Source organism: Talpa europaea (assembly GCF_964194135.1).
Source record: "Talpa europaea genome assembly, chromosome: 2".
Lineage (NCBI taxonomy): Eukaryota > Metazoa > Chordata > Mammalia > Eulipotyphla > Talpidae > Talpa > Talpa europaea.
Genome location: NC_140068.1, coordinates 20285030 through 20311781, shown reverse-complemented (window position 1 = coordinate 20311781; position 26752 = coordinate 20285030). Strand labels below are relative to the sequence as shown.

Sequence of the window (26752 nt, the reverse complement as noted above, 5' to 3'; positions counted from 1 at the left end):
GAATGGAGGCAGTGAGGCCAGACACCAATAAGTCAACTGTGATTGACTCTGAAGAGGGGAGTGAGAAGATGATGAATATGGAGAAATAAAATTCTTTAGCATTAGAATCTTTGCACTTAGTATTCTATCATATGATTAATACGTGAATACAAACCCAAAACATAAATGTGCTGACATGTTTCAGATTTAATTTTTTTAATTCAACAACACTTTTATCAACACCAGCAGCAGTACTGGATCAAACATGTGCTCCACGTGACTATTATGAAAATATGCTTTCGCTTGAAATGTACAGAATCATACTGTTGTCAGGCTTCTCTAGTGCTGAATTACATCTTGCCATTTGGCACCAGTAGCCTTCCAGAGCTGTGTTCCATGAGAAAATCTGGGGTTTCATTACTATTGCCATCAATATCCCTTTAAAATGGTCATTTCTTAGCACAGACAGAGAATGAGAACTCAGATTCCAGTCAGAGTTCTAAAGGCAGCAACGAACAAGCAAAGTTCCACTTCTGAACTTACTAGCACAAGCATAACAAGCAAAACTAATATAAAATTTTAAATGCCTGCTCCTGGGCTGTTTCAGAGTTCCAAGTCCAAGCACTGTTGGCAACATCTTTCTTTAGTTGAAGACTTTTTGTAGGACAGTAAATATACGTGCTTCTTAATTTAAAGAGTACTTCTTTCTATACATGGTCAAAAGGAGGTAAGGAAAGGAAAGAATCAAAAACAATGAAGCAAATTTTGGCATTGTTAAAAATGGCTTGAAATAACAGAAAACTTTAACACTACGAATTGCTTTCTATTCTACATCAAAATCTTGGATTTTCATGTCATGGCAAAATCAGCAGCAATTAAAAGAAGCATCCAAGGGAAACCTCTGTTTTGCTGTATATAAATAGCAAGACCATCACTCAACACAAGATAATTTCTCTGAGAAATGCATATGCTTGAAGCAGTATTTTAAAGAACAGGGAAAGAAAAGGAGGATAAAATATCCATGCTTAGTCAACCACACTGCTTTCAGTTCTCTTCTAGAATTTCATTCACTCACCAAATCCCAAGTAAGTCAAAATGCAGAACAGCTAACAGAGAATTTCAAACCCTTTCACTGCCTGCTTAAGGAACGATCTTTATTTCGTTCATTATCTTCTCGACTTTCAAACTTTTCCATAATCTCACTAACATTAATTTAGAAAAGGAAATAAGAAATGAGGTATTGATAACTGGGAAAGTCCCATGATTTCCAAATCCTTCTGTTAAATACTAACTGCCAAGAGCAGTTATATCTGGAGAGTAGAGCTAAGACGGAAGTTCCTATCTGGAATGACAGAGGTGACAGGAGTGTCACTTCTTATTTACAGCCCTGCTATCACATCTTAACTTGTGCTAACGGTGGGGGCTTTTTGCCAGGGGAACTAGCTCTGTGGTTAGAGGGTTAGGACTCTCAGAGCCACACCACACTTTCACACGCTCACCCTGGCACCCCTACCTCTGAGGACAGAGAGACTAGAGATTGAGCTCAGTCAAGAATGGTGAATGTATAATCAACCAAACCTATGTGGTAGAACCTCCATTAAAAACCCAAAATGACAGGGTTTGAAGAGTTTCTGATTGATGAAGAAACGCACCCATGTGCTGGGAAGGTGGCACACCCCCGCCCCAGCTACACAGGCACAGGAGCTCCTGTGCAGAGGACCTTCCAGACCTCATCCTGTGTTCCTCTTCATCTGGCTGGCAATATTCATAACAGACCGATAAAGGCAAATACAGAGTTTCCTGAAATCTGTGAACTTAAACCTGAGGAAGAAGTAGGAATCTTCAATTTACAGTTGGGTGGTCAGAAATACAGGTGACAGCCTAGAACCTGCAATTGGCATGTGAAGTGAGAGAGGAAGTCTCATGGGAATGGCAAATACAGAGTTTCCTGAAATCTGTGAACTTAAACCTGAGGAAGAAGTAGGAATCTTCAATTTACAGTTGGGTGGTCAGAAATACAGGTGACAGCCTAGAACCTGCAATTGGCATGTGAAGTGAGAGAGGAAGTCTCATGGGAATGAGTCCTTAACCTGGCAGGGGGACAGTCCAGGTGTTAGTATCCCTTAATATGAAGGGAAAACCTTACACCTTTGTTGTCAGGAGTACAGTAAATAGGCAGCACTCTGTCTACCCACCTGTGTCTATGCAGGTGCCTCCCTTCACCAACCCTCTCCCTCTGCAGGGCAGCAGCCTTCCTGACTGCCCGTGACCTGTACCTGCTGGGGCTTCTCTTCCCTGACCTCCCTCAGCAGAGGCAGCTCTCCTCAAGGCCTCCTGCCTGCAACCGTGCAGGCCTCTCTCAGCAAACCTGTTCCTTCGGGGCAGCTCTTCCTGCCTGCTTGTGTCTATGCAAGTGTCCTTTATTCTTCTGTCCCTTTCCCTAATAAACCTGCTCTTTAAATATGAAAAAAAAAGTACAGTAAATAGCATTCTAGTCTTGGGGTAACATGGCAAACATACCTATGAGCCTCCAAGTGGTTTTCTCCCTTCCAAAAGCCCTCAGTGTGCACTAGGGGAATTCCCACAACCTTGAGTGAAAAAAATTCAAGATCTTGAGGACCAAACTCTCCTCCTAGGACATAATTGGTCCTTTCCAAATAAAAGATCTCACTTTAAAAGGACAGGCTGTTCATTGTGTCCCTGCCCACTCCACGACTTCTGCAGTCCTTCAGGAAGATGGTGCCCCTGACAAAAGAAAAGAGTCCAGGCAGAAACTGTTCACAGGGTGGATATGTAATGGGGGAAGCAAGGAAATCGGAGAAGTCAAAGCTCACCCTTAAATGCTGGTCTGGTGACTAGAAAAAGATAGAGGGAAGTGTGAGAAAAGGAATTTTGTTTGAGAAGGTAGGAAAATATATACATAAAAAGCATCTGGGCATTTAAGCAAAGAGGTTAAACTGACATAAGCATCAAATCTAGATTCCTCTTCAAGTCCCAATAAAACTGCAGCGAATTTTAGGAAGATGGTGAGAGTAAGAGAAGAGGTAAGAAGAACGCTTATGGAAGCTGGAATACAAAAGGTTGAGCAGTAGTGAACTGGAGTCTTGACAAAGCCAAACCTAAATCAGCCTGAAGAGAAGCTAAGAACCCAGGCAATTCACACAGCAGCATCCGCAACTCGCAGGCATCAATGTACAAGCACTCCCAGTGTAGTGGTGACTTGATTTTCTTGGAAAGAGAAATAGCTACAGTAAGGATTGGTTAGAAATCATTTAAGCAATAAGCGCTACATCCCTCCAGCCATTCCCAGACACCAGTGAGCCTCTGAAGAAGACTAAATGCAAGTTAATTCTCCAAAGACATTAAAACAGAGGATATTTGGCCTGAGAATAAAGTACAGAATTGATATTCTACCAAAAGCAGAGGGATTAAGTAAGTAGATGCATTATGAATACTAAGACACCCAGCTTTCTTTCCACACAAGTCTTGGAAAGCTGAAAATTAGGCCTCCCCACTAATCAGGCCTTCATGCTAAAAGATTAGAAGAGTTTTCTCTGGAGAATCTGACCAGCCCCAGATGACCTAAACTTATTGACAGCAGGAATTTCCCCACAAAGGCTGCCCACCCAGTCAATAAAGTGTCCAAATTCTCAGACCTTCTAATCAGCCTTTTTGTTCCCTCTCTTGTAAATGAGTAGATAACCAAAGACCACAAAATACTTCAGGAAAACCACTCAAGTAAAAAACAGACCAAGACAAGAAAAAAACAGCATAAAAGAAATACTATTCGCAGTGAAAAAAAGCTTTTAAACTCATTAATATTCTCTAAAAGATAAGAAGAACAGGATATCACATAAAGGGAAGCGAGAGAGCTCTTGGAAATTAAAAAGCTGATAGCAGAAATGAAAAGGACAGTAAAGGAAAGACTAAGAAATGTCTCAGAAAATAAAAAGATAATGAGATGGAAAAGTATAGGGAAAAGATAAAGTCTAAGATCAACCCAGAAGATCTAAATATCTGAAAATATAAATAAGAGAAAATTAAGAAAAGGACAGACATTAGGAATTAAGCCAAAAATTTTCCAGAAGTAAAAAACAAAGACTTTCTAGATTCAAAGAACTCATTAAGTACCCTGTAATATTAATCAAAACACACACATACATGCCAGAGACATCTCAGTGAAATCTCAGCACACTAACATGAAAGAGCTGCCCCTAAAATCTTTCGAGGGAAAATTACATAAAGAATCAGAGTGTCTTAATCGTCTCAACACCAACCCTGAAAACTAAGAGACTGAAACACTGAAAGAGCAATGTCTTCAAAATAGAAACAATCAAGAATTTCAACCAAGGATTCCTTACCTTACGAAACTATCAAATGAGAGGGCAAGACACACAAAATTAAAAAAAAAAAATTGCCTGTACCACAGTCTTTCTTAGAAAGCTACAAGAGGTTGAGTTCCACCAAAATGAAGAAGCAAACCAAGAAGGTGTTACAGGAGATAGGCATTAGAAGAGAAATCAGAGAAAATCTGAAGGAAAGCCACACCCCAGCCACAGGAAAAATCACTCTAGATTGGATCAGAAAGCTCTGGAAAAAAAAACAATTTTTGCTGTCCTGATACTGTAAACATTGGTTTAACATGGATTAAACAAAACCACAACAGACGTGCACAGGGAGAATGTGGGCATGGGAGGTACCTATGTGTGGTAGGGGTTGGACGGAGGGAAGAAACAATAGCCACCGTCTTCACCTTGAGAAATCAATAGATAACACCTGAAACTAAAATACCATGAAATCACAAAACCAGCATGATATTTACAGATGTGGAAGTCAATTTATCAAAAATCAGCTAAAAGCTGAATGATTACCCACATCCATAGGTTTCGCACAGAAAAGCCAGTCCCTTCCGCTCATTTCCATGGCCATGAAGCCAGCTCATTGGAGAAAAATGTAAACAGCATGAAATAAGTCACCTTAATTCATATAGAGTCACTGGGGAAAGTCAAAGTAGGTCTTTAACATCTTTGAATGCTACAGACACTAATTGCCTTTCAAGGTATAGCAATCACTGCTAGTCAGTGACTAACTTTATCATACCTCCACCTTATGGTTTTGTTCCCCCTTCATAATTTTCCCTGGCCACCCATCACTCAACAATAACACTTAAAATTTTATTTATTATTATTATTATTAAATTTATTATTATTATTATTTAATTATAATTATTAAATTTATTTTTTTTATTTCCTCTAACCCAGGAAAATGAAGGACCACAGTGTATATTAAAAGCTCAAGCTTGGTATAGATCAGCTATGCTACCTGAGAAAGAATATGGTCCAATTGTAGTACAAAATGGGATACAAGAAAAATATGTGAACCAAAGGGACATAATGGGTAATTTAGAACACTTTCCAATTCTTTCCAAAACATATTTATTATGGCTCAATTAAGAGTACTACATCACGACAGTGAAAACATTAAGTATGTTCCTTTTCAAAGACTTAGTGTAAAACTTCTAGACTACCCCCTTACCTCTTTCTTCATTGACCCAAATAATCAAGAAAGACTGAATGAACTCAACAAACCACTTAGGTTAGAATTTCACTGTAAAAATTGTGCATTTCCTAATTATATTAAATTTTAGCTATTCAGATGTTTTCAATGAGAAAATCTGAGGAGTTCTGCAAAGAATTTCCCAGGGGAACAAAATGTAATGAGAAAAGAAAGACTATTGTTATTTGGTCCTGCCCCATTAATATAAACAGACATCTATGTAGTTAAGATTTAAGTAACGAGAACAGTTTCCCCAAGTCAGCAATTTTTACCTCTTCTTCTCTTTCTCTTTTCATATTTATAGCCACAAAGAAAACTGTCAAGACTCATTTCTGACTCCAGAGATGGGGAAGTCCAGTCCCATATAACACAATCACTGCACAGTTCTAAAAGGTCTTCATTGAATGTTTTTCAAAGTTCAAGTTAAAAAACAGAAGTTCGTTTTCACTTTGGAAATCGAACTTGAAAGAAAAATGTGACCTCATGGAATTTAATTCCTTCCAAGGAACTCCTTCAAGAACATAAATTGTTAGGACATGGCCGCTTGGGGAAAACATTTTCAAGTCATGTTTGACATGTGATGCTACATGGACTTGAGTGGAATAATTCTGAACAAGCTCAGGTCTGTCTTTTCTTTACATGTTCAACATGATTTAAAAACACGTACTTGACCAAAAGCTTGTTGGATTCTATAAACAAGTCAGATTGTTTTACAGAAAAAGCACAGTGAAAGTGGAAAGGACCTTTAATGTTTGGCATATTGTTCGCTGAAAAACAAAATTCACAATCTTTGAAAAGATATCAAATGTAAATACAGACCTATAGAGCGGTAAGTAAAAGGGGAAAAAAATTAAAGCTGCTGGGCCTCCCCTGGTGGCACAGCGGTTAAGCACTGGGCTGCAAAGCTGCCTGCAGCCTCTGCAGCGCCGGTTCGATCTCCGGACGCTGGCGAGGGTCCCACATGGCGTGACAGACCTCTCCTGCCGCCCGCTACTCCCCTCAGCAGTGTATTTCATCAGTCCGCCTGTTCTGTTCCCTGCTCTGACTCTGGTGAATTCTCTCACCCTCCCGCGCTTCTGACTGTACCCAGTGCTTGTAGAAATAAATAAATAAATCTTAGGAAAAAAAAAAAAAAACACAATTAAAGCTGCTGACCTTCATTCATTTAAACTCTCCTAGGGGAAAAAAAATTAAAAGAGGCACTTCATGCAACCCCCCCTACTTACAAACACTCAGACATAAATGTTCCACACATAGTTGTCAGTTGCCTCCACATGACCCTACAGGCTGCTAGTGGCTCACCTTCCCTCACCTGATCTACAGCTCTAGCCTGTAATAAAAGCCCACAGCCAAGACTCAGCCGAGCCGTGCTTAAAGTGTTCAGTCTCACTGATCCAAGCACCTGGGCACCGTCCATTCCCTGCTTCCAAAGTTTACCCATCCTGCTCTAGTGAAATCAAAAAACCCACTCCACCCCATCACCTGCGCCCCCCTAAAAAGAAGTTGGAAGCATCCACCAAACCATTCATGCTTCAGATGAAGCCAGGGTCAAACAGCTTAGGGAAGAGGTGGAGAGAGCAGAAAGATGTGATCTTATATTTTGGTTTTTATGAATTATCCATTTTTTTCCCACAAAATTCTTACAAGATGAGTAGACCCTGTCACACTGTAAGTCTGGGAATGTAGGTTGAACAGGCTTATGGGGAGCTGACCTGTACCTGGTCTGGCTTCAGAAGCACAAATTATAAGAGGAAATGTAGTGCAAGTTCAAAGCAACTTACAAGTCAACCTCTGCAATTTGACATTTTTCTAGATTAGAGAATACCTTGTATAATAAGACCAACTCATAGGAACTCAACAAACCCAGACCTCAAACTCACTTGATTTTATCTGATTTCAATTTGAAAAAATGAAAATAACAACAAAACAAACTCCTATTGGAGAAGTAATCAAAACATAGTGGACATGCTGAATAAAATCAATCCAATGTACTAAACCTTCAGAGTTGAATTCTGATATCTTGAAGACCCACAAGAAGCCAATTACCGGGCCTCCGTGGTGGCACAAGGGGTTAAGCACCGCACTATGAAGCTGTCCACAGCCTCTGCAGCATGAGTTCGCTCCCTGGCCGTATGGCCAGGGAGAAACCCACATGGCGAGGCAGACCTCTCCTGTCTCGCCTGCTGCTCCCCTCAGCAGTGTATTTCAATCTCCCTGTTCTGTTTCCCACTCCGTCCCTAGTGGATCATTTCACCCCCTGCCCCTGACATCTCTGGTCTGTGCCCCAGTTCCTGTACGCATAAATAAATAAATCTTAAAAAAAGAAAGAAGGGCCTCCCCGGTGGTGCAGCAGTTGAGCGCTGGGTTGCGAAGCTGCCAGCAGCCTCTGCCACGCCGGTTCGATCCTCGGCCACCAGGCAAGGGTCCCACATGGCGTGCAGACCTGTCCTGCCGCCCGCTGCTCCCCTCAGCAGTGTACTTCGTCAGTCTGCCTGCTCTGCTCTGCTTTCCACTCTGGCTCTGGTGAATTCTCTCACCCTCCCGTGCTTCTGACTGTACCCAGTGCTTGTGTAAATAAAATAAATAAATAAATCTTTAAAAAAAATAAATTAATTAATTTAAAAAAAAGAAGCCAATTACCAAACTTAGCCATCAACTATCTAGAAAACTCGATTCAACAAAACACACACTCATTAAAAAACCTAACATTTTTTCCTATGTCTTAACTTTATACTTAGATATTGAGATAAAAAGAAAGTAAAAAATAGTAAAAAAAAATTGTAAGTCCATTCCAAAGTATCAGTTAATATTCATTGTTTATTATGACCAGGTATTGTTCTATGTATCTTAGTGCAATACACATCTCTACAGAAAAAACTTAAACACAGAGAAGTTACATAACTTATGCAATTTCATATCTTATCTCTTAAACACAATACTGCCTTTTATCAAACTGCTATGAACTGTCCAAATTAGAGTGGATTATGCTGTACCAAGTGCAAATTCATAGATTACATTAACAGTCAATTGAAAAGCTGAATTATATTGGCAAAAAGCAAAATAGGATCCCACTACCAGCAACAGAACACCAGTTACTCAGTACCTTCAGGTTTTTATGTTTTTCTTGAGTTTATTCAAACATCTATGTCCCATCCACAAGTAAAAGTTCCCATATCTGCCTCAAGTTTTCCTAGTTACATCTTTTAAGAGGCACTCTAAAATACTGAAGTGGGGGTTTTATATAATCAGTATTTAGAAAGAATAATCCTCTCTGCTCAGATTTTGTTTAGGAACAAACAAAATCTAGGGTTATATGTCCCAACCCTGTGATTGTGGTGAGTCACCTCCCTTTTCTCTGGGTGCTGTTTAAAGTTCCTGGGAAAGGACTATCAGAGAGGCTGCCCTCAGACCTGAGGGCCATGAAAAAGCCCAGGGGCCAGGTTACTAATCTCCAAAAGAGAAGGCAAGCAAGTGTGCCTTTAAAGCACAAATTAGTAGGGAGACTGAGATTCTTAAAGGGAGACTCTCATTGTTGTATGGTAATGGAGCATTAGTTCATAAATCTGTATTGTCTGGGACCAGAGGCAGCGTTTTTTTAAAAGAGCACTCTGGGAATTTAGTTCTGGTAGCCCTAGACTCGGCCCCAGCAGCACAGGCTCCAGTCTCTAAGCAGATTCACTCCTGGGCACCAGGCCAGTATACTGAGGACTGTGGTTCTCAAACTGTAGCATCGGGATCACCCAGAGGGGTGTAAACAAGAAGGTTGCTGAAGCCACCCCATAGGGACAGACTTAGTAAATCTTGATGGGGTCAACATTTTGCATTTCCAGCAAATCCTTGGCACTCTCTGATGTTGCTGGCCCAGGAATCACACTTTGAGAACTGATTTAAGTTAAAGGGCCTGGGTTGCAATTCTCTTGGCTGGAGTCACCACCAAATGGCTCAAGAAGTTTCCATCAATACAGGTAAAAGAAGGGCCTCCCCTGGTGGCGCAGCGGTTGAGCGCCGCAGCCTCTGCAGCAGTCCTGAAGATCTATGTTCTTTAAAAGCTGCCCGCAGCCTCTACAGCACCGGTTCGATATCACTGGCCGCCGGCGAGGGTCCCACATGGCACACAGACCTCTCCTGCCATGCCCACTGCTCCCCTCAGCAGTGCACCTCGGTCCTTCTGCCTGTTCTGCTCCCTGCTCTGGCTCTGGTGAATTCTCTCACCCTCCCGCGCTTCTTACTGTACCCAGTGCTTACATAAATAAATAAATAAATAAATAAATAAATAAATAAATAAATAAATAAATCTTTTTTTTAAAAATACAGGTAAAAGAACTGGAGAGGGGAGACACAGCCACCTAGTCTCATCACTGCTTCTCACCTGCCATCAGGGACATGTAAAACTACGCAATTTTCTTGGGCATATGCTTCAGATAGTATTTTACACTATGATACTATTTAAATATCATGAGCTTAGGGACAGGGGGTAGAGGAGAGAATTTCCCCCCTAATATTGTATAAAACTAAATAACTTGAATTTGTTCCTATCTTCTGACACTGATCATGAATATCTGGCAAAGGAAAAGAGGCCAGAGGGAAGAGAAGCATTAACAAAACGACTTTGTATTTAGAGACTAGAGTACCTTTCATCAGCACAGCTCAAAGAACCAGGCTAACTTTATGAACACGCAACAGATTCATGGCAACCTTGTCTCACTGGCCACTAAATCATTAGGCTGGCCCCAAAATGATTGAAAATAACCTCGGCAAGATAGAAAATACTTGTTACCCCAATCAAACTCAAAAACTTTTTTCACTAGTAAAAGTTCACAAAGATGAATTACAATTCATCCAAATTGTATCTTTACCCAAGATAGAACACTTTATCCAAATAAAGTATTTAAACAGAGAACTCACCTCTGCTACATTTCATTTCTAGTACTCACTAGTTGTGCGACCTTGGGGTAATTCTTTTCTCTCTCTGTGCCACTTAGTAAAATCACGGGGTGGTAATATGTCTCTCTTAATACAGTTTTTATGAGGATGAAATGAAACCAGCACAGAGGAACTATGCTATAAATGTTAGCTATAAATGTTATCTCATAAATGTTAATAAAAATTATTAATATTATTGAGCAGACGCTACAATTTGCAAACAATATATTTAGATTATGTGAAAAGTACTAATGGTATTCAAAGACATTTTTCCCAACCCATTTCACACCCTGATTCCCTGCCATTATCCTGGGTGAATCTGCCGATCCCTCTATTTTTCTATAGATTGTGTATTTTAGTTAAACCATCCAACATTTAAAATAAAAGGAACAGGCTTAATCCTCATCCTTCCACAAAAGAACCAAAATTTCAGCAAGAGATAGACAGATCTTTGTTTTCAATTTTGTTGGACTTCATCTAAACAGACTCCATGTTGCCAAGATCAAGCACCCACCAAGGTGAGAAACTTTGAGACAGATGTCTGATTGCCATTTGGGGGCGGGAAAAAAATGGAAGTGCTTGGTTTTTTTTAAGGGAAAATGAGAAATTTAATTTCATAGGAAAGGGGAAAGCAACAAAATTTCTTATAACACTGCACACAAAAGAACCAATAAGGGAGCAAGGAGACAACTATTTTTTTTTTTTTTAAGATTTGTTTATTTATTTATACAAGCACTGGGTACAGTCAGAAGCGCAGGAGGGTGAGAGAATCTACCAGAGCCAGAGCAGGGAACAGAACAGCCAGACTGATGAAACACACTGCTGAGGGGAGCAGCAGGCAAGACAGGAGAGGTCTGTCCCACCACGTGGGACCCTCATCTGCGGCCGGGGATAGAACAGGCGCTACAGAGGATGCGGGCAGCTTCGCAGCCCAGCGCTCAACTGCTGCACCACCAGGGGAGGCCTGAGACAACTATTTTTTGACTCAATGATCCATCCACAGTAAAGAAAAAGAGAATTGTCGGGGACTCCTGGTGGTGCAATGGGTTATTAAGTCTCAGCACTAAGGGGCTATCAGCAGCCACTGCAGCAGGGGTTCAATCCCTGACCAGGGAGCTGGCCCACATAGCACAGCAGACCTCTCCTGTCTTGCCCACTGCTCCTCTCAGCAGTGTATTTCAGTCGATCCACCTGTTCTGTCCCCCACTCTGTCTCTGGTGAATCCTCTCACCCACACACCCCCCACCCCGCACCTTTGTCCTGAACCCCCATTCTCATGCAAACAAACAAACAAACAAATAAATAAATAAATCTTAAAAAGAGCGAGAGAGGGCCTCCCCTGGTGGTGCAGTGGTTGAGCGCTGGGCTGCGAAGCTGCCCACAGCCTCTGCAGCGCCGGTTTGATCCCCGGCCACTGGCGAGGATCCCACATGGCATGCAGACCTCTCCTGCTGCCCACTGCTCCCCTCAGCAGTTTATTTCATCAGTCTGCCTGTTCTGTTCCCTGCTCTGGCTCTGGTGAATTCGCTCACCCTCCCACGCTTCTGACTATACCCAGTGCTTGTATAAATAAATAAATAAATCTGAGAGAGAGAGAGAGAGAGAGAGAGAGAGAGGGAGAGAGAGAGAGGGAGAGAGAGAGAGAGAGAACTGTCAATGTAGGTAAACAATCTTAGGTATAAAGTATGGTTAATTTTTCCAGAAGACGGGGACATAATGTGAAAGACATCGATTTATTCGACTGATAGCTTGTTTACTCCTAGGCACTACATCATGAGAGCAATGGAAAGGTCCACAAATCCTAATTACAAAGAAGAAATACTAAGGGGGCCTCCCCAGTGGCGCAACAGTTGAGCGCTGGGTTGCGAAGCTGCCCGCGGCCTCCGCAGCGCCAGTTCGATCCCCAGCTGCTCCCCGGCCACCAGAGGAGGGTCCCACATGGCGCGCAGACCTCTCCTGCCGCCCGCTGCTCCCCTCAGCAGTGTACTTCGGTCCTTCTGCCTGCTCTGCTCTCCGCTCTGGCTCTGGTGAATTCTCTCACCCTCCCGCGCTTCTGACTGTACCCAGTACATGTATAAACAAAACAAATAAATAAATAAATAAAATGCCTCTATTAAAAAAAAAAAAGAAGAAGAAGAAATACTAGGAAGCACAAGAAATACAAACTCTGTCCACTTGATAACTCTTGTGTAAATGAACAGGCAAGCTTCAGAGAACATCAAAAGAACTTCCCTCGGGAACAAAAGCAAAATAAGAGATTGTCAGATAGATGCACTCCAGTGCCTGCCCAATTTAAAACTGCCTCTGGATGTCTATGACCTGGGGAGAAATTCTCACAATAAGCTAAGTTTTAAAAATCAGGACAAAACTAATATATACAGACACTGATATCCCTGTCTTGTTAAAAGTGCAATTATTACAGGTCCATATATGCAGGTATAGTAGCAAAAAAGAGAAGAAATTAACATGATGCTTTTATTTTCTATACTTTACGGGACTGAAATCTATGGTGAAGATGTATAAATTGTATCATCAAAACTATTTTATGACACATTTTGTAAGACAAAAAGTTTATTAATGTACTTTTGTTTCTCACAAACTTAATGGTAGGCTGTATCATTCAATGACCACGTTCAGAGTCTACACTCATGAATAATGCTTCAGTTAGTCATTTCTATATGAATTCAGCACCAACCCTGAGTCTTCAGCACGGTAACAACACAGAAAAATTATGCTTCATTCAAACGCCTGTCAGTCACCATAGAATCATAGCAAGCCTGGCAATCTGATAATCAAGGGAGTTACAACAAATCCAGTGAAATTAAAATACTAAGCTGACCTCAAGACCAAATGCATTTATTTAACTAAAGAAGTGGCTATCTCAGATTAAAACACTCCACACTAGAATTCAAATGCAGTCCTATGTCAGTAATTAGCCTCCTCCCAAGTCAGGAAGTAATTCACATTTAGCTCTCAGGATACCTGAATAAAAGGCTGAAGAAAATAACTGCTTTAAATAACCAACTTACACTGTGTTGTTACAGACATTTAACCATTCCCTCCTATTTCCTTTCTTTCTTTTTTTTTTTTCTTTTCCCTCAGCAGTGCAGTGGAGTTCAGAATATCCACCTGTTCTGCTCTCCACTCTGTCTCTGGCATGCTGATCATGTAATGAAAATGCCCAGATATTGGTGCCAGGGAGTGGTTTGTGTGGGGAACTTACATGTGTCTTCAAAATAGCAATCAGTGGGAGCAGAATTCCATTAACAAAATTTTATTTAGACATGGAATTCATCCTTTAAATAAGTCAAAGGATCCTATAACTTCAAAAGCTGAATTTGAATGGATTGAAAAAATCATTACATGTATTAGGGCTGAATTCTATTTTTGCAAAAATTTACAAACAGTAATTGGATGGGTTCCACTCTTCCGGCTTAATCATTTCTTGAGAAGTGCGTATTTTAAGTATATCATTTTTAAAAAGCATTAGCAAGAAAATAATTTTTAGAGCTTAAATTAACAATGCATTTCAATGTTAATTTATTTTTCATGAATCGATTGCATTCTCCAACAAAAAAATGTGAATTGGGATTTCACAAAAGTAGAAAAGAAACTATTGTAAAAGACATATGCAGAAAAATAATGAAAAGATTCACTTTGGATGAATATATGTAAATAAAAGGAGCAACAGGATAACCCAGAAATTAGGTGTATGCCATATGGAGGGAAAATTACAGACACTAACATTTTTATGTCTGCATGAAGAAACACTCGGAGAATACAGGGAAAATTATATAAATGATTAGAATAGTGGGGGCAGGGGAGGGTGAGGCAGGTAGGGGACAGAAGCAGGAGGGACAACTTTTCAATCATGTAAATATTTTTTCAATCATGTAAATGCACTAACTATTCCATAAAAGAAATTAAACTTTATACTAAGACTACTTGGGTTGCATCCTAACTTTCCAACAATCTTTCCCCTCATATAATATAGAGTTAAAGAAACTGGGCTGTGGAATCAGTCAGCTGCCTGCAGCTGAGAATCCACCGGAGAGGCTCTCTAGTACAACAGGATTAGCCTGACATGGGGAGTCCTGGCCTGGATGGCAGGTCACCCCACAGCCATCCCCTCAGCTGGGAGACCACAGGGCACTTTCGCAGATTATCAGATGCCACCGCTTGATTATGCATGGAACAGCCACTGCTAATTCAGTTTCCTCTGCTACAATTCATAGCCTCTAAGTCCTCGGAACATTTTATTAATGTCAATATTGTCATATAGAAATTTCCCTATATAATTTGCCATGTGTTATTGCAATTAAAACAGTCAGTTACTGCATGGCCCTCTACATATTACTTCATCCAGCTGTTAACCGAAAGGGGAGTGTGGAAAATAGAGGAAAGTGAGACGGAGGAGTTCCCTGCAGAAATAACCAGAAACAGTTGTCCTGCCTCCCCAAACAAGACATTGCTTTTCTCCATGGCAGGAGGAAGGGGCAGGGGGGAATACCTTGTGAAACAAATCAGAATAAATGAAAATAAAGCAGTACTGCCAGAAGACAATTTTGACTATCCCACAAGGGGGATTCTTATTCCAAAATGGTTTATATTTTTTAGAACCTAGTTTTAGATGAAATAGCTGTAAACACTTAAAAGCAATATTTCATGTGTGCAAGAGTACCCCACACTTACAGGTGGGTCTTAGAATTAGAGCGCTTCTACACACTTTTTTTTTTTCATGTTTTATCAGTTCTTGGTTTTATTTTAAACAGAAGAATATCCAATTCTGCCATACTCTATTTTACTTTACTACTTTAATGTACAAACACACTTTTAATTGGTACAGTACTTTGTACTTTTAAAGTACTTTTGTATTTAAAGTACTGAGGTATTTTGTATTGTGTACTTTTTAATTGGTACAGAAAATCAGTACAGACTTTCTCCTAAGAATTTTATAAATCATGGTTACTATTATTCCTCAATATTTGCTTACAAATCCTGAAAGACCCTATCTTACTTATCTTGTAATCCCATCAACTCAGCTCCAGGAAAACAACCCAAAATGCACTTCATGAATGGAGGAACATCCTGCCACCCTCAATGGACAAGATTCCTGACACACATCATAGACTGATGTTTCCAAAACTTAGCTAATAGGAATCACCTGGGGGCACTCGTTAGCCAGGCGTGTTCCTGGCCTCATCCCAGACAGGCTGACTCAGAATATCCAGAATCTCTGGGAATCTGTTTTTAAACAAGGCTCTGGTGAATCTGGTGATTCAGAGTGTGGGAAACAAGAAATGAATGAAAGACTGTGAACTGTTCTGAGTTCCAAGATGCCAAGGAAAACCAAAGCTGGAGCTGAGCCCCTCAGGTTCTGAGTGGGAACATGCAATCAGGTGGAAGTAGGTGCTGAGGTCCAAGAGGAAAGCTTTCTCGGCTAGCAAGCTGTAGGGGAGCTGAGCCGGGTCTGCAGTTCCTACAATAGGAGGAAATGGAAGCAAAAAGGGCTCTGAAAAAGAAAGAGGACATCCACATAGAGGTCCCAAGAGAAGGGCTGGCTCCCCCAACTCCAGCCCCCAACGCTGCAAGCTGATCCCCTGTGAGGCAAAAATAAACAACAGTCCTTCACTCGTTCCTGTCAGGAACCACATATATTTTTAAGGTCCTTGGGCAGCACTCTCTGCTTTTCAAATCACAAGTATTTTTATGTTTATCTCTGACACAAGCTCTCCTCTGCATTTGGTCAGCTTTCATCTTGCAGCTTCAGCTGAGCAACCTCACCTGGACTGGGCCATCTGTGGATGTAAATGCACACACAGATGCTAACTCAGTCTTCACTGCAATCTAAAGAGTAAATGTTAAATAAATGTCAACTGTGTGCCAGGCACTGTGCTGTGTACTTAGATGTGTGTCTCAAATTTCTTGGCCATCTGCTCGTAGTTTGAGGGGTTTCAAAACAAAGAAGGAAAAGAGCAAAGACTTAGGGTTTTTTCTCCTCAGATTTTGGACAGGCCATACCTTCTTGGCATCCGTTTTCCTCATCTCAGTACAGAATGTCACAGTTTGAAGAGAGACAGTAGCACAGATTGGCTGGGACAGACTCAGGAAATAAGTCTGCCTGGGTTCAAACTCCAGTTCTATGGCTAAGCTGTGAATGTGAGCAAACAAATGATTGTGACTTTTAGTTGTATCATTTGCCAAACAGATGTAACAGTATCCACCTCATGCAGTTGTTGGATGTAATGAAGTGTATGGTCTATAGTAAATGATCCAACAGTAGCCTGCCACTATTATACAGTGCCCAAAACGATAGTCTGATGCCAGAAACCATAATTTTACTACTGCCTAGATGCTGCTATGAGTTACTTAGGTTTTTAGAAGAGTGCTACATGCTTTCACACATATATCATTTAATCCACAGAGAAAGATTAAGGCTGAGACTCCAGGGCCTTTTCTAAGAAGAGCTTTCACTCAAAAACAGAAGCTCCATCACTTTTGTGAGGAGTGTCTAGCAGCACGCCTGTTTCAAGAAGTGAAGACCAAATGCAACATGTGAAAGCAAAATGGCCACCAGCACCACCCAATTGATTCTGATCTATAAATTCTGCAAAATTCATGCATTCCAGGATATAAACCAATTTGAGTAGAAATACAATTAACTAACAAATTGCTATTGGAAATCATTTTCTTTTATACCTAAAAATTGATTTGTTAGGATATTAAAGTTCTGGCTGAAGGAAAGCACTGCATTTTTCTCTGTTTCTGTATTTTCCTCTGAAATACTAAGAATCTCAAATATTTCTCTCATTAAAAAATTTTCAGCCCTCCCTGGTGGCATGAGGGGTTAAATCTCAGCACTAGGAAACTATCACCACCAGCCACTGCAGCATGAGTTCATCCCCAGCCAGGGGGCTATCCACATGGCACAGCAGACCTCTCCTGTCCCGCCCACTGCTCCCCTCAGCAGTGTATTTCAGTAGATCTGCATTTTCTGCTCCCCACTCTGCCTCTGATGAATCATATCACCCCCACCCCTGCACCTCTGGCAGCACCCCAGCTCTTATATGCATAAATAAATAAATCTTTAAAAAATAAATAAATAAAATTTAAAAAGTTCACCTGCTAGTCCCAATCTTAATACATCCAGTGGAAATTTAACATTGGCTTTTCCTCCAATATAAAATAAAAGTAGATTATTGCTATATAAATCATTTCCACTTAAATATATGTACCTTTTAAAACCAGGTAATTATATTTTCAAAATACAACAGTCAGTGGTTTGATTTTGACCTAAATAATACACCCTTCATAATTTAAAAAAAAAAATCTCTTTTAAAGAAACCAGATATATAGCAAATGCATTTGAACAATTCTCTTTCATAATGATGCTGGATGAGGAGAAAGCTCTGAATGGACTGTGGGCAGTATGTCATGGATTTGAAACAAGTACCTGCCTGATTCACTTGGAAAATGACTAACCTTTTGAGACATGACGCTCCTTGCACTCTGTGTGGGTAAAATATAAGTTGAAAAAGTATTTTTTCAAATATCTAATGATAAGGCTCAAAGAGGCGTTACTGAGCAAAGTCACATTCACAAGCTATTGCTGTTATCAAGCAGTTACCCCTCATGAGAATCACAAAATGCCTACTTTAGAAGGATCAGTAGAGATTATTTTAGCCGAAGCCTCCATTTAACAATAAGGTTATTTGTAATTATCCTGTAGGTGACACATACATTGCTCAAAATCTACCATAGAAAATGGTAAAGGTGAATTCAGACTCAACTCTCCCAATTTTCAACTTTCAATACAATTTCCTGTCTATTTCAATGTTCCTTCCTCCGAGTGCCCCAAGAACATGGCAGCACTTGTTAAACATACTAGAGACTCTGACTCAATAAGGCTTTGGAAGAGTCTGGGAATCCGTAACTTTAACAAGAGTTTCAGGCAATTGTTAAGGTCAGACAAGTATGGGAATTACTGTTTCACAATTGGGCCACTCAGCTGTCAGTTTCTGTTAACACATTTAAGAATCTATCCTCCAGGGACTGGAGGTGGCTAGAAACCACATTCCCATCCATATCTTCCCTAATATGCAGCAAGTTTCAATGAAAGCAAGCCTTACGCCCATCTTACCAGAAGTACAAACATCACAGGCAGGCACAAAAACAATCACACAATCTGCTCTTAAAAGTGCATGAAGTCTCTACTCTCTGTCTTTAGAACTCAGACAAGCATCTTACATAAAAGGTTCATTCTGAAGAAGATATTCTGACATCAGGATCAGCCAACTCCCTGGTTGGATCAAGGGACATCATGAGGCAGGACAATGCAGCTTGACTACTACTCAGTATTAGGCAACAGTGTCTGCCAAACACAGAAGCTACAAATTCACACCTTGTTGATGCAAAACAAGACCCACACAATCTTTCTGCCAACCAGCTAACTTGAAGCCCATTCATCTCACCTATAATAACTGCTCACATTCTCTAAGGCCCTCATGACCAGGTGCAGACGCTAAGTACACACAGGTCCACACCAACTCCATGGGAGCACCGCTAACATGCACCGGGATGTGAATGATGCCCCTAGAATTATCTAACACAACAAACCTCACTGAACTTGAAACACTTTTAGACTCCAAAATATCCTCCACTTTTCTAGAACTTAAGGGATAAGGTCAGTAAATCATTCATCTTTTAATTTTGTTCCAACAATGATATCTTATATTCACCCAGGAAGCTCTTTTAAGGTGAGGTAGAAAGAGTTTTGGAGTAGAAATCAGAAAACTCCATGTCTTATGTCTATTTCTTAGTATCTCCAGAACTTCTATTTCTTTGTAAAATGGATATAAAACAACCTGACCTCCAACCCCATGAGATTTTTGAGACAAACAATGAATATGAGAAACATTTTTTTTCCATCAATAAAACACCACATAAACAGAGTATTGTTAATTACAAAAGGAAATCACACAGGGTTTAAAAATAAGACATATTACATTGTATGTCTATTGATTTCTGCATAGCAAAGACTTTACAGAGCTGAAATTATTCTGGCTATTGTAACAATTTTTAATGAGAACTTATTTTTTCAGCAAAATCAAGGAAGTTTGACTTTTATAGCAAGGTGCATACTGGTGGTTAAGCACAAAGTCTTTAAAAAGTCAGAAAGTTTACTCTTTTTTTTGGTAAATGTCTCACTCACTTAGATTTTCAGTACCAATTTAAGTATAACTCTCCCAAAGATTTTTACAGTTATTCTTCCTAATACCAAGCACTAAGAAATTAAATCATAGTTCCAGTTCAAGTATCTGTAGAGCTATCACATTCCAAGCACCTGAGATTTGGAGATATAAAAACAGGCGTTCTTGATCTCAAGGAGCTTTCTTTCTATCTAACATGGGGGAGCAGATTAGAGTCCACAATTTCGGTCCATGCTGGTAAATGCAGTGATGAAGGTATTATCTGCTGCCCTGGATACCATGGGAGCACCCCTTCTAACATGGGGGTGTCAAGAAAAGCAACAGGGAGATTTCAAGGATGAGTAAGGAAAAACTAGTGAGTTCTACACAACTAATGACAAAAAAAAAATTCTGAGTAACTTTCCACCTATGAGATTTTGAAAAATCACCAGTTTGATGAAATATTTTCTGAGGCTTTGAGGCCAGCAGGGAAGATTCACAGAACTCAAATGGTGTTCCTTCATTGTGAAAAGACAGTTTTATGTTTTAAAGTAGCTCCCTCTCACTTTTTTATGGTAGAGGTCCATCGGGCAATTTAAACATGCAGTTTCCCCACTGGGTCTGGCTTCTAATAAACTATTCAGTGCTACCTGGACTGCTCAGTAAAACATTTATCTGACAAGGATGAAATTAACAAGCATAATTATCCTTAGAACTGTTGCTGGAATATATCTAAACTTTGCTCTTCATTCCCATATGATTCTAAAGAGAAGGGACTCAGGCAGCGGGTGAGCCAACCAGAAGGACTGGTCCCCAGGGGCAGCTATGCCAATCAACCATCACACAACCTGGGGTGAATCACTTCAACTCACTCAGAATTTTTTAATAGAATCCTAACAGAGGCTAACTAAACTGAACGCATAGGTGTGTCACTGCTTTTTAGCATATATAAAAAAGTTAAGTGTGTGAAGGTGAAACCACCACAAAAGTTAACATCTTTATAGTTCAGCTTTCGTCTCTATACTAATTGTTTGTAATAAAAGTCTTCCCTCTCAATCATAAGAAAATGATGAGTCAGATTTTTTAGTATGAAATCAAAGCCATTTGGGATTCAAATAAACTTGTGAAAAATTTTTGAAACTGTTTTAGTCGCAAATTAATCCTACCATGGTTAAATTTAAAGAATTGGAGGGGGGCAGGTTGGCTACAGGCATCAGTCTATTGGCACAAGTGTATGCTAAGAAAGACATATATAAATGTAAGACAAAGCTAGCAAAAAAAAAAAAAAAAAAGGAGTTCCTGACCCTTTAGGGGGTTTTTCTCTTGTTTTTGAATTCAAACAATAGATCAGTTCACCTATCTGACAGGATCCACCCATTCCTCAAAGGTGAAATTCTTGTTCACCCACACAGAGACACTATACAGTAAGTGCAGAAGCAACTGGTGGTAGCCATGACTTTCCAACAGTATACCCTAACGTATGAGATGGCTGTTCACATGAAGTAGATATACGTCCAACAACTTTTCAAAACCACTTTGAGCTTTTTTCCCCTTCTCTGATTTTGGGGGTGAGGCGCGGGCAGGAAGATTGTCCCAGGATGGCAATTGTCCACAACTTATAAAGACTTGTCTACAGCCCAAAGAGGTGAACATAAAATGTAAAGCCATCACCGGATGACTTCACAACTTCAGAAGAGATGTACTGGAGCAAGCAATCTCACTTTTGTTAAAATACTAAAAACTTGAACTTTTTTGGTCAGAGGTAGTGAAAATATAGCTAAGTTTTTCTAGTAAGAAAAAAAAAAGGAAACTAGCTATTCAAGATGATACATGAAGCGATTACAGGAGAGACAGTATTTCATCCAGAGTGTCTGAAATCTAGGTGTGTGTTACACCAACACCTCCCCTCCCGCCCTACAATCCACCAACCATCTTCAATGTATTCTTTACATTCAGGATTATGACCAAGTCCCTGTCCTAAAAAGGGAGAAACCAAGCAAACATCACATGGAAAGTTTCTCTGCTTTGGGCCAGCAGGAAATTCCAGTTACTTCATTCACTGGAGCTAGTTAAGCATCTGAAATGAAATGGGTGTTTGGAGTGATCGCTAAATCAGGACCTAGATTTGGTTTCAGGGTTAGAGGTCAAAGATGAATGGCATTCAGAGTCTGAGCTCAAGGTCAAGGGTCTCCGAATGTCAAAGAGCTGGGGGGTGGGGGTCACAGTGGGAGATGGCCACCCCCCCCCAAAAAAAAAACCTAAAAGTCTACATAATGTATTGTTAGGTAAGAGCACCCGTACACACACGGGGTCGGAGAGAAAACAGACAGCTCCCAAAGGTCTCTGAGACCCCCGAGATTTTACAAAGGAATCCATCTTTCCGAAGTCTCGAGAAGTGTCATCATCGCACAGCCACAGCAATACTGCGCCCTGGCTTCTCGAAACAGGTTACCTGCCCCTGACCCTTCTCCCACGACCTCGGCTGCTCCTCTGTCGACAGAGCCCACGGGTCTCCCTCAGCCTCCCCCACAAACAGGAGGAGCCGGCGGTGGAGCAGCCTGATTCCTTCCCACGCTCGGCGCCCACTCCACGGGGGCAGCCGGGCGCCGGCCGGACCCCGGGCCCAGGGCACGCCGCGCGCGCCTCCACCTGCCCGACGGCCGGACCGCCCGCCAGGTCGCGCCACGCGCGAGAGACCCCCGCGGGGTTCCGGGGCGCCGGGTCTCCGCGCCGGGACCCCGGAGCCGGCCCGGGGCCGCCAGGGGGCGGGAAGGAGCAGCTCGCCGGGCGCCTCCCCCCGGGCTCCCCTCCCCCGGCCCGCCGGCCACTCACGGATTTTCACTCGGCGGTGGTCGAGGCGCGCGACGGCCGAGTGCAGGGCGTCGAGGCGGCGGTGCAGCGCGCTGGTGCGCCCGCCCAGGGCGGCCGCCTGGCTCTCGATCTCGCCGAAGATGTCCCCGGCGCAGCGCGACAGGTCGGCGAGCTGCGCCAGCAGGCAGACCAGGGCGTGCGAGCTGACCTGCTCCAGCGAGCGGAAGAGCGGCGCGCCCGCGGCCCCGGCCGCCTCGGGCCGGCGCAGCCGCGCGGGCTCCACCGTGCGCGGGTGGAAGGGCATGGCGCGGGCCGGGCGGCCGGGGCGCGGGGCCGCCCGCGGCGAGCGCAGCCCTCAATCCGGCCCCCGTCGGCGCGGGGCGCGGGTCCGCATCCGACACAAAGGAAGGAGCCGGGCAGCGGCGGGGCGCCGAGGGCGAGCCCGGCGGCTCCTGCCCGCCCCGGGAGCGGCCGGGCGGGCGGCGAGGACCGGCACAGCGGCAGCCCGGGGCGCCGCGGGGACGCGCTCCCGAGGGTCCGAGCCGTGGCTGCCGGGCGTGCTCCGCGCGCGGGGTTCCCGGGCCGCGCGGCGGGAGGAAGTTCGAGGAGCAGCTCCCGGGCGGGGGGCGCGGCGGCGAGTGGAGACGCGAGTCCCGCTGAAGTTTGCAGGGAGGCAGGAAAGAGCCGCGGCTCCTTCCCTCCCTCCCGATTGGAGCGGGAGGAGGAAGCGGGGGAAGTGCCGCCGACACCGGGCGCGAGGGAGGGGAGGCGAGAGAAAGGAAAGGGGGAGGAGAAAAGGGCCGGCCCGGGGAACCACCTGCGGCTCCGCGGCCGCCGCGCCCAGCGCCCGCGGGGAGGTGGCGGACCCGCGCCTCGTCGCCCGCTGCGGGGCGGGGGCGGCCGCGCGCTTCGGGGGCCCCCGAGCCTCTCCCCCGCCGGCCCACCCCCCTCCAAGCCGCCGGGCGTCTGGGCCGGGCTCGCTCCCGCCCCCCAGGCCCGGCGCGGGAGGGTGGGGCGCGGCGCGGGCGCCGCGGGGGCGGGAGCTCGGGGGACCGCCGCGCCGAGCCCGGCTCCCGCCGCTCACCTGCGCGCCGGCCCGCGGGGGCCGAGAGTCGCGGGCGCCCGCCCCAGGGGACGCGCCCCCGGGCTTCCGCGGGTCCCCCTGGGCTGTCCCCGTCCCCACCCCTGGAAGGCAGCCCAGACTTCTGAGCCGCTTGCTAGGACCTGAAAGATCACATCGCGGAGAGGAAGCTGGTGGCCGGGGGCTCCGTGGCCCACTGGAGTCCGCGATCCTGGGGGAGAGCGGAGGTTTCAAGCAACTTTTTCTTAGCAAAGTGGCGTCTCCTGTGGCTCCGTCTCCCCACAACTGAAAAGGCCCCAGCTGCTGCTGCGCCAAATCTGAATTTCTTCCCCCCACGTTTGCGGGGGGGAAAGGGAGGAACCAACCTAGAACCCTGAGGTGCCTGGAAGGCATTTAAGCTACATGCTATTGAGATTATGGTTATGAGACACCCCATTAACTCAAACCTTCTGCTTAGAAGTATTTGAGAAGACTGAGTCCAATATCCCCGAGCTAAAATCCCACTGGCCTCATCGCTATGTTTGCTCAGAAAAGGAATCCCAGCTCTTCGGTTCCTGCCCCCCAGGTGACCCGAAGTGCTGCACTGTTGGGGTGCACTTTGGGACTCAGTCTCCCAGAGCGCTGCTGACCACACAAGGTGGCTTGATTCCCTCTCAGGGAGATAGAAGAAATGCAAGACGAACAGGCTTGCGAGAGCGTCTCCATATAATAGTGAGTTGACAAATGTATTCTGGTCTTTTCCCTGTTGTACAGCAGAGCATTTTTCACAATAGGTGCAATTAAGAGTTTCACATCCCTACTCTGACAGCCTGGGGATTGTTCGAAGTAACAAAGGAATTGCATTTCACCCACCGAGGGGGGAAAAAAATGCTTTGAAATGACTACAGCACTGTAGACATCAGGTACACTATAAAAGCACGCATGCTGTTTCCACCAGAAATACTTGTTGGGTGCCCCTGTGGAGGCATGGCAAGAGTTAAGTGATATCCCCACTGGGCCTGTCCTTGCTATCAATAGGTTCCCAATCTAATGGATCACAAATAACACTTTGAATGCACAAACCATACAGTTCCTCCAGTCAAAGTGTACAATTCGGTGTTTTTAATATAGTCACAGTGTTTTATATATATATATATATATATATATATATATATATATATATGACATTTACTTACTAATTGCTTCATCTGTAGTGGTTAAGCATTGATCTTTAGTTTTTGTTTTCTCATTCCTTGAGACTATCTTCTTGGTCAAGAAAGAAACACGATTAGCCTCAGAAACTAAGGGGAACAGGGACAGTTTTATAAATTTGTAATCCTGGGACAATAGGAATTAAATTTTCTGATGAAATTATTTCATTACTCCAGAAGCTGAATTTAAACACAAAATACGGAATTAAAAAAATGTTCATGGAGCATACCCATATAAACAACTCAATTATGTTGCTTACTAGGGTTAGGCCTTTCCCCATCCAATAACTATTTTGTTCTCTCTCAGGTAATAGAAAAAATCCTACTATTACTTTTAAAGAGGAAAAGATGTGCTCAGTTCAGTAATTACAATCTCTCCCCTTCCCCCAGCATGGTCCTTCTGTGGGCAGAAGACAGGGCAGCAGGGGCTTTTGGTCCACCTGAACTAACCCACTCCCTACCTCAGTATGGGGAGGCAGCAGTGGAGGGAAGAGTATATTGACCTGGTCAGATGGCATCACTCTTCCTGCGTCTGGTGGCTATCTGAAGCTGCCTGTTCCCTGGACACTCCTGTCTTCCCTTCCTGGAATGCCTGACCATACTCCCTGGGACACAGTGAATTCTCACAACTACTTATTCTACTGTCCACGCTGCACAGCCTCTGGTTGTTGGTTATCTAGTAGTGCTGCAGTAAGACCTTTTAGACAGAATCCCTTTTGAAATGGTCCGAGGCTGACTATCCAATGGTAGACTCTATATATGGTCTCTCAGACTGGTGCATCTTTAAAAGCACATAGTTGGAAGGTAGAACAATAACCTCCCAGAAACAGCCCCCTCCTCTACCACCATAGGATGCAGTACTTCCTCAGGTGGGAATCTGGCGCCCTTTCTATCTGCTGCCAGCCTGCAGAGTTGTTTGAGGTCCTGGAGAAGTCCTCTGTAGGCCTGGTGCTAGATGCCAGAGACCCCTCCCAGTATGCTCTATCCAGAGAAATCCTGTTCTTAGAGCCCCCTCCAATCCTCGTTCATATGGCTCTTGTACTCTCTCTCTCTGAAGGAATATTTAACCAGCCCTCAACCATTTGCTTTGACATTGCCACATTGTAGTCTTCATCACAACTCATTTTGAAATCTGGTATCTGTCATTTCTTGGTGCATCAGTCACAACTTCTCATTTAACATCATGTAAAAATTATGTAACAGAATGAAATATTGTGCAAACTGACTCCACACATTGTGCTAATTGACTGCATGAGAATTTAATACCACCTACTAAGTTAAGGGGAACTGGGGAAGGAAACCAATTTGGAAAAGAAGAGTTTGGTGTGATGTGTGGTGTCTCATGGGCAGGTAAAGATCTGAGGGTAGAATTCAGACAAGAATTGGGAGCCACAGCTGTGACACCTAAGGCTGTAAGAACAAAGGCACTAGAAGTGAAAGGCTGAATGAAAGGAAAGATAAGCCGAGAGCTTGATACTTAATGAGAGAAGGTCTCCAGCCAGGGTGCAAGGGGAGAAGGAACCAGCAGGAGGAAAGCGGAAGGGTAACTTTTTGTAGTCCTGGGAGTAGAGGAACCTCAAGATTGAGAAAGTAGCCAACAGCAGATTGAGGTACACAGGGAAGGGTTACTGCAACCTTCAGAAAAGCAACTGCATTATGATAGTGTACAGAAACCAGATTTCAGGGATATGAAGAGAGGACCCAGAGGTAACAGAAGTGGAACACTCATAAAGCAAACTGCTATGGGGCCTCTCTGGTGGTTCAATGGGTTAAGCACAGCACTGTGAAGCTATCCTCAGCCTCTGCAGCACCAGTTAGATCCTACCCTCCCACCCCACCCCACCCCCCCACCCCTGCCAGCCAGGGAGGTGATCCACATGGTACAGCAGACCCTCTCCTGTCCTGCCCACTGCTCCCCTCAGCAGTGTATTTCAGTCAGTCTGCCTGTTCTGTTCCCCACTCTGCCTCTGGTGAATCTTCTCACCCCCTGCACCTCTGGCCTCTACCCCAGTTCCTATATGCAT

The 26752-nt window shown here is 43.4% G+C and overlaps 1 protein-coding gene across 1 annotated transcript in view; it reads right to left on the bottom strand.

The window, feature by feature from the left end:
• Positions 1-22761, bottom strand: part of NHSL1 (NHS like 1) — a gene marked incomplete at both ends in the record, with an annotated part of 218779 nt that extends 196018 nt beyond the window's left edge. Inside the window, one exon of the mRNA XM_084257932.1 lies at positions 22479-22761. Within this exon, the coding sequence (XP_084114058.1) occupies positions 22479-22761 (283 nt within the window). The remainder of the gene's footprint in view (positions 1-22478) is intronic.
• Between the last annotated feature and the right edge of the window lie 3991 nt (positions 22762-26752).